Source organism: Rutidosis leptorrhynchoides, chromosome 1, assembly GCF_046630445.1.
Source record: "Rutidosis leptorrhynchoides isolate AG116_Rl617_1_P2 chromosome 1, CSIRO_AGI_Rlap_v1, whole genome shotgun sequence".
Taxonomy (NCBI): Eukaryota; Viridiplantae; Streptophyta; class Magnoliopsida; order Asterales; family Asteraceae; genus Rutidosis; species Rutidosis leptorrhynchoides.
In genome coordinates, this window is record NC_092333.1 from 368,247,639 (window position 1) to 368,261,404 (window position 13,766).

Here is a 13,766-nt window from a genome sequence, read left to right on the forward strand (position 1 = left end):
TCAGAAAAAAGCATGCAAAACCGGTGTTTGAAACTTCGGTTTGTCAGGTACTAGACATGTCATAAAAAGCAATTAAAGAAATGTTACTGTTACCTTTTACTGTTCTGCAGCTTTTACTGAAATCGAACTTTAAAAGGTCGGTTTTTCAATTTTAACTACACTATATAAACCGACATCTATTACAACAAACATATGTATCACTCTATTCTCCCTTCTCCAAACATAAATTTTAATTTTGTAAACATAAACGTGTCACCAATTCCTGTTCAAATTAATGTCTATTGGAATGGACAGTTTTCAATACACAAAAAGTTTTACTATGTGTACAAATATAAGTACTTTCAAAATGTGGATGTTAGTCAGATGACAACAATTTTGAAGGTGTTTGAGTGGCTCAAAGAAAACATTACGATTGAACATTCTGGCGTGATGTTTTGGAATGAATGTAAAGGAAAATTCGAGCATCTTTGTGAGGAAGATGAATGGATTATGATAAAAAAGGAATCAATTGTGAAAAACCAACCTCTTCCATTGCATCTAATTTAATTATGTGTTAAATTTCTATGTGTTGTTTTAAATTATGTATTTTTATTTTCAAAAAAATGTAACCGTGATTCTGATATTAATAAAAGTGTTGTTCAAAAAATTTGTATTTGCATCTTACTAATATTAATATTTTATTATTTGTAATGTTATTATATATTTTTAAAGTAATTTTAGCGTATGAAACTGTAAATTAACTATCAAAACCAAGTTATTTATAAAATTAGTGTTTAAAAAAAAAAAATACCAAAACCGAAGTTTGGAACTTCGGATTTGGTAAAACCGAAGTTCCAAACTTCAGATTAGGGTTTCTGCTGACACACCACCTAAAACCGAAGTTTGAAACTCCGGAAATGGCAAAACCAAAGTTCTAAACTTCAGTTTTACTATTTTTGCAACGAATTTTTCATTTTTTCCAGTTTTGAAAGTTAGTTTAAAATTATTACCATTTTAGAAAAAAAATTCCCATTTTTATGTACTTGATGCTGAGTTGGCAAAGGACAAGACACATACATATGCCACATTTAGGGTCAAAGTATGCCTATATATATACATACATATTCCGTATTATCACCAAATATTAATTTGAAGCTAAAAATGAGTACTACAATCTCTTTTCATTTGGTGATGCTTGTCATCATCAATATTCTATATATGCAATATTGTTATTGTTATGCTAATAATAATAAAAAGAGCAAAATCTCATCCCTTTTCGCCTTCGGTGACTCGACAGTTGACCCTGGAAACAACAACTACATCCCCACCATCATGCGAGGGAACTTCCCACCTTACGGCAAAGATTTCGACAACCATGTCGCCACCGGAAGGTTCACCAATGGCCGCCTTGTAACCGATTTAGTTGGTAATTTTTTTTTTTTTTTTTTTTTTTTTTCATTTTCAGTTTAAAATCTGCCTTGTTTGTCTGTATCAATAGCTCAAATGGATATATATATTTAAAGAAATGATGAAAAAGATAGAGAAGAAATATATAGCTGGTAATATACACAATGTCATGTATCTTATAAATCAAACAATGTAAATGTATTTAACTTTGGCCAATGAGGCCTTGCTTCATTGGTATCCATGTTTCATGGATTCGAGAGTGACCCAGGTTCGAGTCTAACAACTAACCTTGCCTTTCAAAAAAAAAAAAAAAAAAAAAAAAATAATGTATTTAGGCGGGTGATTTATATACTTAATTTACGTACATTATTTAACACATTAGTTTTTAGGTTTATGTGTGACCAAAGTTAACTATGTGTCTTTGTGGTTCTTATAATTTGTAAAAGACATGCACATGTTATATATATATAAGGGAGTTTTAACGTAGTTCAAAATCGCCTAATTTTAAAGTTTATATCTAGACTATAAAAATATATTAGTAATAATTATATATAGTATGACTTGAAAGTACTTCAACTGACAAATAGTAATAGTCATAATAAATAAGTTTCAACTAACTTTATAAACTAAATATGTTGTTACTAAATTAGTATTTGAGGGGTAGGGTTCTCCCTTCCAAAGAATCTCTATAAATTTGGTGTATAGTATAAAGTCTTGTTAAAAAAACAATAGAAAGTATAAAGTGAGCCGTTGCAAACATGGCACCTCGAGATGTTTAAGCATATATTATTGATCAGATCGGTCTGAATAATTATTGATTTTGTTAATGACATTGCAATATACTCCGTATTTGTTTAGCTGAATATGCGGGGTTGAAAAAGAACGTGCCACCGTACCTCAAACCGAATATAACCATTCAAGACCTCATGACTGGAGTTAGCTTTGCGTCTTCTGGTGGCGGTTTCGATCCATTTACCCCTCTAATGACTGTAATATTTCTCTGTCTCTCCTTTTATTTTTATTGTTCAAGGCACCAAAACTTTATGTTTAGAACATAACAATATAATTAGAGACTCTAAGCACTGCAAATTGAGATAACTGGCACATTAAAAACTTATTCGATATAACCGGTTAGTAAAATATGTTATAGTTTATACTATGCAACATCTAGGGATGTTATAAGTATAATATGGGGATGCTAGTATGCTACTCTAATCGAGTTGCAGTAACATAAAAATGAATGCTTCAATTATATTACACGACCTGACACTGTGTCATTATTCATTTCAATCCTTAGAGTTATTGAGGTTGTTGGATATTTACTTTTTTATGCACCTACAAACCTGTAAAAAGGACAAAGAGGTACATACGTAGTTATTTCTTTTCTATGACCCAACATGAAAAAGGACCTACAATGACATACATATGTGGTCACGCGTGTTTGATTTATATATAATCAATTCTTACGAATATATTAGTAGTTATCGGATGTAAATCTATGTTGTATTAATTAGGTGTCAATAGACACACTTTAGATCTTCAAATCTTCAGGAGAGAAAAACAGTAAACGGATAAATATTGACTATCCGGAGTGAAATACCTAGATTTATACCTAGTGAATGTGTTTGAATTTTAGTTAGGTTGAGGGACTAATAAAGAGCTGGAGATGGAGAAGTTGTGATGTGGTCCAGCGGTTGGTGGTCTGCCTCCTTTAAGGGAGGTCAGGAGTTCGACCCCCGTTTGCTACATATTTAAAACACAATTTCATCCCAGCCATGAAGTATCCACCCATGGCACATTTTCCATATCGTTTGGGGGGTAAAGGGGAGGGGGGTTTACTTGGTCGTGCCCTTGGATCGGTTTCAAGGTTTCCTCCCAGGCAGCGATGGGGCGGGGTTATTATCGCTGCATCGACATAGTCAAAACGGAAGATGATCGTAACGGGTGGTTTAGTCCCCCTCAGGTGATTCTATTCGCTGTCCAAAAAAATAAGCGGGAGATGGATAAAAAATTTATTATTATTATTATTATTATTATTATTTTGTCGTTTTGAATCGAGGCCGGTTTTATAAGTAAACATGTTTCTAAAGTACGAGAGTTGAGACCAGTGGCGAAAACAGAAAATTTTTCACCTTGGATGAATTTTTAAAAAAAAAACATAGCAACTTTTTTGGGTAAAATTTGGAGATTTTTGGGCAAAATTTGGAGGTTTTTAGATAAAATTTGGAAGATTTTTGGGTAAAATTTTAAAGTTTTTGGGCAAAATTTTGAGGTTTTTGGACAAAATATAGAGGCTATGGGGCAAAAAAAAAAAATTTCCACCGGGGGCAAACTCGAAAAACCCAAAATTTTTACACTGAAAATTGCAAATCCACTGGGAGGTGGATGCCCCCCATTTTCCCTACCTATTTCCGCCACTGATTGAGACCGATTTCACCAAAAAGTGGGTTTCTAACTTTAGAACCGTGTTTTTTTTTTCAAACAGGTTCCTAAAGCCCACTTTAGAAACTTATTTTTACTAAAAACCAGTTCCATAATTCCGCCCAAATTAAAACCAGTCCCTATTTATTTTAGGAACCTGTTTTACACGCTATTTAAAAACAGGTTTCTAAAGAGCATAATTTGCTCTTTTTTGTAGTAGTGTCATGCTTAGATTATAATACTGGATGAAACAGTGTATATGTATTAGCATGTATGCTTGCTGTGATTGCAGTGATGATAATATTATAATGATAAAGATGAAAAAAAAATATGCACAACAATTAATCACAATTGCATAAGAATTCAAGGATACAAGTGGAGAGAATTTTGGTGATGTGTGTGAAACTCAAAGTATATTGGTGAGGGAGGTTAGGAATGGCTAAGTGAATGGCAAGTATATTGGCTAACCTAAAAAGGAGAGGGAATGGTACATATTTATATTGTGCATACCTGGCAAACGGGTCGAGATGGGTCGGATTGGGTCAATGATCAAATGTGTATGGGTCGAAATGGGTCACGGGTCGAAATGGGTCAAAATTAAAATTGGTCGAAAGGGTTGGGTCGAGACGCGGGTCGGGTTGGGTCAAGACCCGGCTCGGTTGGGTCGGGCTAGCAAAATTGTTTTTTGTATTTTTTGATATACCACATCCGAATACGCAACCCGAAAACGCGCATAAAAAACGAACGTCAAAAACGCGTGTTGAAAACACGCATTGAAAACTACATCTCGAAAGCGGGTCGAAAACGCGCTTAAAAAAGGCAAGTAAAAACATGGGTAAAAAACGCGCCTCGAAATCGCGCGTTAAAATCGCGTGTCAAAAGCGCTCCTCGAAAACATGCCTCGAAAATGCGCATAAAAAAAAGCTTGACGAAAACGCGCCTTGAAAACGCGCGTCAAAAAAGCGTCGAAATCACGCGTTGAAATTGTGCGACGAAAACTAAAAACTGAAACATGATATTAAAAACTTAAATTGTTTGGTAACACACTACTGTATCGATGGTAAGTAGTGATTTGGTTCTATTTTTTTTTATATTTATATTTTTAAATTATAACTATAAATTATTAATAATATATATGGGGCATGATTAATGGGGAAATAACCAATCGGGGGGAAGCGGGGGGAAGCAAAAAAAAATAAAAATTTCGTTTTTTTTTGGAATTTTTTTTTCAGGCATCAAGATTACACGAAAATATGAACATTTAGAAAAGACACTTCGTGATGAATGTTATTATTTAGGTGGGAAAACGATCGACAAAAGTAATATTCAAGATCATATTTTCGTGTAGAATGTTAACGTTTTTTTTCTTCTTCATGTTTTGTGAAGTAAAATTTAGCCTGATTTAAAATTTAGGGTTTAGGGTTTAGGGTTTAGGGTTTGGTGTTTTGGGTTTATTCCATAAACCTCAAAACACCAAACCCTAAACCCTAAACTCTTAATCGTTCGTGTTAAAAACTCAATCTAAATCCTAAATCTAAACCCTAAACCCTAAATTTCTAAACCCTAATATCTAAACCCTATAAACCCTAATATCTAAAACCTCAACATACGCTTGAAAAACACGATAATTGTTATATATTAGTTCTTAGAGCGTTTTTCCGCCAAAATAAAAACATTTATCACAAAGTTTCTTTATTAAATGTTCATATTTTCATCCAATCAATAATGTTTGTGAACAAAGTTTTTTCAAAAAACGAAAAAAAAAAAAGATTTTGCTTCCTCCCGTTTCCTCCGATTGGTTACTTCCCTCTTGATCCTACCAGTATATATAGTTTTGGTTGCTTCGTGGACCTATTTTACTAGTTTTGGGTTTTCTTTGCCAGGCCTAGCCATATGCACCTATGTACAAGTGAGAATTACAAAGGTAAAATGCTAAAACAATGCCTAAGTTATTAAGCAAACTAACAACAGATTCTATTAATAATAATAATATAATATAGACTTAACAATTTCTCTCATTGATATGATTTGTTGTTGATAATCTCTTGTCTTTGACTTCTTGATTTAATCTTTTGATGTCTTTTATTGTTGAAATTTGTTGAAGATGTGGAATCTTGATGAATTTGGTTGAGAACTTCTTCTTTTGAAAATTCTTTTCTCTTTGAAAGTAGCTTGTGCATTGCGACTCTTTTGATATTTGAGAAGTTGTACATGGATTTGTTTGACATAGGAATAAAATTTTGTAATGTAAAAATCGACACTATTATATATTATACGTACCTTAATAGGAAATATAAGGTCGGGGCCACTAGATTATAGTACAAAGCATGGTATTGAAAACTTTTGTTTAACAAACCAGGATTAAGATACTTATGATTTAGACCACACATGGACTAATTTGGGTATGGGGCGTATATAACAAGGCAACTACTATTCTTAGAGATGGTGCCATCGGTTGCATTCATATCAAGTTAAAATCATGTGATTGTCGAGAGAATAACGAATACTTGAACCAAATGTTGACAATGATTTACTTCGTTTGCAGGGTGCAATTCCGCAATCGCAACAATTGGAGATGTTCAAAGAGTACAAATCAAAACTCGAGGCGAAAATAGGCAAGAAAAGGACTAAAACATTAGTTAGGAATGCAGGGTTCCTCATTAGTGCTGGCACTAACGATATCGCGTTCAACTACTACGGACCTATCCTTGTTCAACGCACGAACTATCCTAATGTTTTGGACTATCAACATTTCATTGGGCAGAACGTTAACAAATTCTTACAGGTTTATGTTGATAACTCTTTCAATCATAGTCATGATTTTAGGTTTTCATTTTTAACGGAAGAAGAGATAATGACCGAGACACTCATTTTATTCGCGAACACGCACCAAATACCATGCACAGTTCATGGTACGTGGCGTGTGGTGCTTGTTGGGTCAGATCTTTGAATGGCCGTATGATTTGACTCATACCTACAAATATTAAGTTGTCACGGTATTAAACAGTAAAATTCTTAGTCATGTTTACTGACGATAATTTAATATTAATATCAACATGACTAGATCAACTGGTCCCTTTGGATCCAAAATTCAACTTTAATTATGTAATTTTCTTTCTAGCTTACACTATTTCTATAAAATTTTACCGTAAAAAATGATAATAAAAATATAAAATAAAAAACCTTGACAATCTGTTCGAGTTCTAACACATATGTCAAAAACTAAATCCCTCAAACTTAACATGAAATCAATCCAATGTTTTCAGGGCTTATTAAATGAGGGTGCAAGCACAATAGGAATTGCGGGTTTACCACCGATTGGATGCCTACCAGCGATGATTACTCTCTACTCGACGAACCCTAACTCTAACCGCAGATGTATTAACTATTTGAATTCCATTTCCATTAAGTACAATCACATGCTACAAAAGAATATTAAAGGACTTCAAAGACCAGGGGTAAAGATCGTGTATTTTGATATATTCAATCCTATCATGGATATGGTTAATCAAAAGGCCAAGTATGGTACGTACCTCTACCCATCGTTCTAGCTTTTTAAATCGTTAACAATTTGATATCGTGTTATAAGATCTTGTATTTATTTATAGGTTTTAATGAGGTTAATCGGGGATGTTGTGGAGATGGGTATATTGGCGCTGCCTTGATGTGTGCTAACGCTCCAGTGTGTAATGATACATCAAAGTACATTTTCTGGGATTCAGTTCATCCATCAGAAAAGGCGTACCGACTTGTCTTCGATTCCCTCTTGCCTAGTATTGAAACGATCATTTCATGAGTCTTATATCTCATATCTCATGAATGTTGTACCTTTATTATAATGATCTATGTTGTTTTAATTTATTTTTTGTTTCCCATTACTTGAAGTATTACACCCATGTATTAGTGACACCTTTATTAAAATGACCTTGGCAAGTATTACACCCATGTATTTGTTGCTTATTTTATAATTTTCTAATTAGAAACCATTTACCATACATAGCAACAGTGTTTTACAAATGATGTAAAGCATTGCTCCTGAAATACATAATCATGTCCATACCTGCATGGCAGCGTATTATGCGCATGTAGTCCTCCATGGCTCCATGTATATTTAGTCTTAATGGCATATAGAGATACGTATAAAGGGTATACTCACGCACTCTAAAAATTCGTGGAGTCAGGGGACACTACTAGTTTAAAAATTTTTAATAGAAAATATTATTTAAATTGTATATGACACCACTAAATGTAACTGCAGGACCCCATATATTTTTTAAATTTATAGTTTTTTTTAGTTGTATAAGACACCACTAAATTTAACTATTTGGACTCCATATATCTTAAGAATTTGTAGTTTTTGAAAGTAACTACCACTAAAATAACATTAAAATATTATTAGTACTAGAAAAAAATTTCGGAACCACATTGAGTTATAATCCTGAAATCGCCACCATTGAGCTATAATCGTGAGAACCGAAATGTCCCGTTCATAATAATTATAATCGTTTCATATTAATTGATTTCGTTGCGAGGTTTTGACCTCTATATGAGACGTTTTTTAAAGACTGCATTCGATTTTTAAAACAAACCATAACCTTTAAAATATTACGATGATTATCAAATAATGATAATCTAAAATATAGCGTTTTCACACGACCATTACATAATAGTTTACAAATCATATTACACAACAATATATGTCTTCGAATGCAGTTTTTAAACAATATTATACAAGCATGCTGACTCCAACTTTTGTCCATAAATTAGCATGCAACAACGGAAGCTCTTAATAATCACCTGAGAATAAACATGCTTTAAACGTCAACAAAAATGTTGGTGAGTTATATGTTTAACCTATATATCAAATTGTAATAATAGACCACAAGATTTCATCGTTCAATAACATGCAATCTGCATAAAAAACATTCATATGGTTGAACACCTGGTAACCGACATTAACAAAATGCATCTAGAATATCCCCATATATAAATATCGAAGTACTAAAGTAGTTCAAATTCTCTGACTGGGGCGTGTCAAAGCCCATAGATCTATCTTTAGGGTTCGCGTCAATTGGTGGCAATTATAATAAACACCAATTCTTAGGATACCAAGTTCAACAAGGGCGATATCCGGTATAACGATTCAACATAGAATGTAGTTTCAACACTTGTGTCTATTTTGTAAATATTTTCAAAACTGCATGTATTCTCATCTCAAAAATATTAGATAGTAAAAAATGGGACTATAACTCACGTTCACAGATTTTTTCCTTCGTCGGGAAAATAAGACTTGGCCACGGGTCGATTCACGAACCTATAACGAATATATACATATATATCAAAGTATGATCAAAATATATTCACAACATTTTTGATTACGTTTTAACGATTTAAGTTTGTTAAGTTAGCAGTCCAACGTTAGTAATCTACAACTAGTTGTCCTCAGTTAGATGTACAGAAATAAATCAATATAAATTATCTCGAATCAATCCACGACCAAGTGTATACAAGTCTCAGGCTAGATCACAACTCAAAGTATATATATCATTTTGGAATCAACCTCAACTCTGTATAGCTAACTCAAGCATTACTGCATATAGAGTGTCTATGGTTGTTCCCAAATAATATATATAGATCGGTCGATATGATATGTCAAAATATTGTATACGTGTCTATGGTATCCCAAGATTACATAATATATGTTAGAATACATGTATAATACAATATAAGTTAGTTAAGTTATAATTTGTATAGATTTGTTACAAATTTCACGTAGCTACAACAAGTAAAATTATCCAATTTTGTTTTACCCATAACTTCTTCGTTTTAAATCCGTTTTGAGTGATTCAAGTTGCTATGGTTTCATAATGAACTGAAATTTATGAAACTAAACAGAACAAGTATAAGTTTATAGTCGGAAATACAGGTTACAAGTCAATATTGTAAGAGGTAGTCATTTCAGTCGAAAGAACGACGTCTTGATGACCATTTTGAAAAACATACTTCCACTTTGAGTTTAACCATGATTTTTGGATATAGTTTCATGTTCATAAGAAAAATCATTTTCTCAGAAGAACAGCTTTTAAATCAAAGTTTATCATAGTTTTTAATTAACTAACCCAAAACAGCCCCCGGTTTTACTACGACCGCGTATGTCCGGTTTTACGGTGTTCTTCGTGTTTCCAGGTTTTAAATTATTAAGTTAGCATATCATATGGATATAGAACATGTGTTTAGTTGATTTTAAAAGTTAAGTTAGAAGGATTAACTTTGTTTGCAAACAAGTTTAGAATTAACTAAACTATTGTTCTAGTGATTACATGTTCAAATCTTCAAATAAGATAGTTATATATATATGAATCGAATGATGTTATGAACATCATTACTACCTTAAGTTTAGTAGGTAAACCTACTGGAAGTGACAAAAATTGATCTAGCTTCAAAGAATTCTTGGATGGCTTGAATGTTCTTGAAGTAGAATCATGACACAAAAACAAGTTCAAGTAAGATTTTCACTCGAAATAAGATTGTTATAGTTATAGAAATTGAATCAAAGTTTGAATATGAATATTACCTTGAATTAGAAAGATATCTTACTGTAATTAAGAAACATTTCTTAAGATTGAATGATCACTTGAAATGGATTTGCAAGATTAGAAGTAAGACTTGCAAACTTGAAAGTATTCTTGATTTTATGAAACTAGAACTTTTAGAACTTATGAAGAACACTTAGAACTTGAAGATAGAACTTGAGAGAGATCAATTAGATAAAGAAAATTGAAGAATGAAAGTGTTTGTATGTGTTTTTGGTCGTTGGTATATGGATTAGATATAAAGGATGTGTAAGTTTATTTTCTTGTAAATAAGTCATGAATGATTAATAATATTTTTGTAATTTTGTGAGATATTTCATGCTAGTAGTCAAATAATGGTTCCCACATATTTGATGACTCATTAAGGGCTGCTAAGAGTTGATCATTGAATGTATATACCAATAGTATATACAATTAGAAGCTGGGTATTGTACGAGTACGAGTACCGAACGAATACGAGTAGAATTCTTGATGAAAATGTATGAGAATGCAATTGTAACCAATTTTGTTAAGTACAAGTATTTTGATATGTGTCTTGAAGTCTTCCAAAAGTGTACTAATACATCTTAATATACTACAAGTATATACATTTTAACTGGGTCGTTAAGTCATCGTTAGTCATTACATGTAAGTGTTGTTTTGAAACCTTTAAGTTAACGATCTCATTTAATGTTGTTAACCCATTGTTTATTATATCTAATGAGATGTTAAATTATTACATTATCATGATATTATGATGTATGAATATATTTTAATATGGTATATATACATTAAAATGTCGTTACAACGATAATCGTTACATATATATCTCGTTTCGAAATTCTTAAGTTAGTAGTCTTGTTTTATATATGTAGTTCATTGTTATCATACTTAATGATATATATATATATATATATAATTATCATTTTATCATGTTAAATATAGTGTAACAATATCTTAATATGATACATATGTATTTAGTAAAATGTTGTTATAACGATAATCGTTATATATATCGTTTCGAGTTTCTTAACTTAGTAGTCTCATTTTTGTGTATATAACTCATTGTTAATATACCTAATGAGATACTTACATATCATAATATCATGTTAACTATATATATATATATATATATATATATATATATATATATATATATATATATATATATATATATATATATATATATATATATATATATATATATATCATCATATAGTTTTTACAAGTTTTAACGTTCGTGAATCGCCGGTCAATTTGGGTGGTCAGTTGTCTTCATGAAACCTATTTCAATTAATCAAGTCTTAACAAGTTTGATTGCTTAACATGTTGAAAACATTTAATCATACAAATATAGTTTTCATTTAATATATATAATCATGGAAAAATTCGGGTCACTACAAGAACGCCACTGCTTTTCGCATATACTATTGGATGCGGTAGTTTGACTTGGTCTTATGCTTAACTTAATGGTCAAGGTAAAGATAAGATATATCAATCCATAATTTGGTTGCCATAATTAACGCATGTTTGTTATGGACTGGATTGTGTCTATCTCGGGTAAATATCCAAACACAATCTTACTTGTTAGCTTATAAATACATTACTCTAAAACCCTAAGATGCGCGATGTTATAACGTAACAAACATACACATCATACAAAAAAGCATTCTACGATAAATTTTTAGACTTTCGGGTATATTCCATGAACATTAAACCCTTTACGTCTATGGCCACTTGACCTCATATGTACGTCACTTGTAGTGACCCGAACTTTCCATGTTTATATATATATATATTAAATGAAATTGATATTTATATGATTAAGTGTTTCCAACATGTTAAGAAATCAAACTTGTTAAGACTTGATTAATTGAAATAGGTTTCATATAGACAATTAACCACCCAAATTGACCGGTGATTCACGAACATTAAAACTTGTAAAAACTATATGATGACATAAATATGGATATATATATAGTTAACATGATATTATGATAAGTGAGTATCTCATTAGTTATGTTAACAATGAGTGATATACATAAAAATGAGTTTATTGAATTAAGAAACTCGAAACGATATATATAACGATTATCGTTATAACAACGTCTTACTAAATACATATGAATCATATTAAGATATTGTTACACTATGTTTAAATATGATAAATGATAAGTAAACATATCATTAAGTGTATTAACAATGAACTACATATGTAAAAACAAGACTACTAACTTAAGGATTTCGAAACGAGTCATATATGTAACGATTATCGTTGTAACGACATTTAAATGTATATATATCATATTAGGATATATTAATACATCATAATATCATAATAATGTAATAATTTAACATCTCATTAGATATTATAAACAATGGGTTAACAACATTTAACAAGATCGTTAACTTAAAGGTTTCAAAACAACACTTACATGTAACGACTAACGATGACTTAACGACTCAGTTAAATGTATATACATGTAGTGTATTATGTTGTAATAATACACTTTTGGAAGACTTCAAGACACATATCAAAGTACTTCTATTTAACAAAAATGCTTACAATTACATTCTCGTTCAATTTCATCAACAATTCTACTCGTATGCAACCGTGTTCGTACTCGTACAATACCCAGCTCCTAGACGTATATACTATTGGTATATACACATAATAATTCAGCTCTTAGCAGCCCTAGATAGTCAACAAACATGTGGAACCAACAATTAAACAACTAGCATGACTTATGAGCAAGGAAACAAAAACAAGAACTCCTTTTAACCTCACTAACCTTCACCACTCACCACCTACTCCATTTTACTTCCAATTTTCTTCCCAATTTTCTCTCAAAACACACACACTCTTCCATGAACGTCTAAGTTACTATTTTCCAGAAAAATTCATCAAATACAAGCTTTGGTTATTACCTATAATCATCATAAAATCAATTACTCAAGAACACATCAAGAACACTTCCAAGTTCACAAGTTTACTTCCAAGTTTCCTAATCCATTCCAAGTAATCATCTAAGATCAAGAAACCTTTGTTATTTACATTAGGTTATCTTTCTAAATCAAGGTAATATTCATATTCAAGCTTTGATTCAATTTCTATAACTATAACTATCTTAATTCGAGTAATAATCTTACTTGAACTTGTTTTTGTGTCATGATTCTATTTCAAGAACTTCCAAGCCATCAAAGATCCTTTGAAGCTCAAGTTATTTTTTCATAATTTTCTGTAGGTTTACCTACTAAACTTGAGGTAGTAATGATGTTCATGACATCATTCGATTCATATATGTATAACTATCTTATTCGAAGATTTGAACATGTAATCACTAGAACATAGTTTAGTTAATTCTAAACTTGTTCGCAAATAAAGTT

General features: G+C 31.4%; 1 protein-coding gene across 1 annotated transcript; it reads left to right on the plus strand.

Annotated features, from left to right (window-relative positions):
- Window positions 1-1,140: 1,140 nt before the first annotated feature.
- On the plus strand, window positions 1,141-7,603 carry LOC139900435 (GDSL esterase/lipase At5g45960-like). Its single transcript, XM_071883210.1, has 5 exons — window positions 1,141-1,405; window positions 2,245-2,375; window positions 6,353-6,592; window positions 7,074-7,332; window positions 7,416-7,603. The coding sequence occupies exons 1-5, from the start codon at window positions 1,141-1,143 to the stop codon at window positions 7,601-7,603; spliced, it is 1,083 nt and encodes a 360-aa protein (XP_071739311.1).
- Window positions 7,604-13,766: the final 6,163 nt, after the last annotated feature.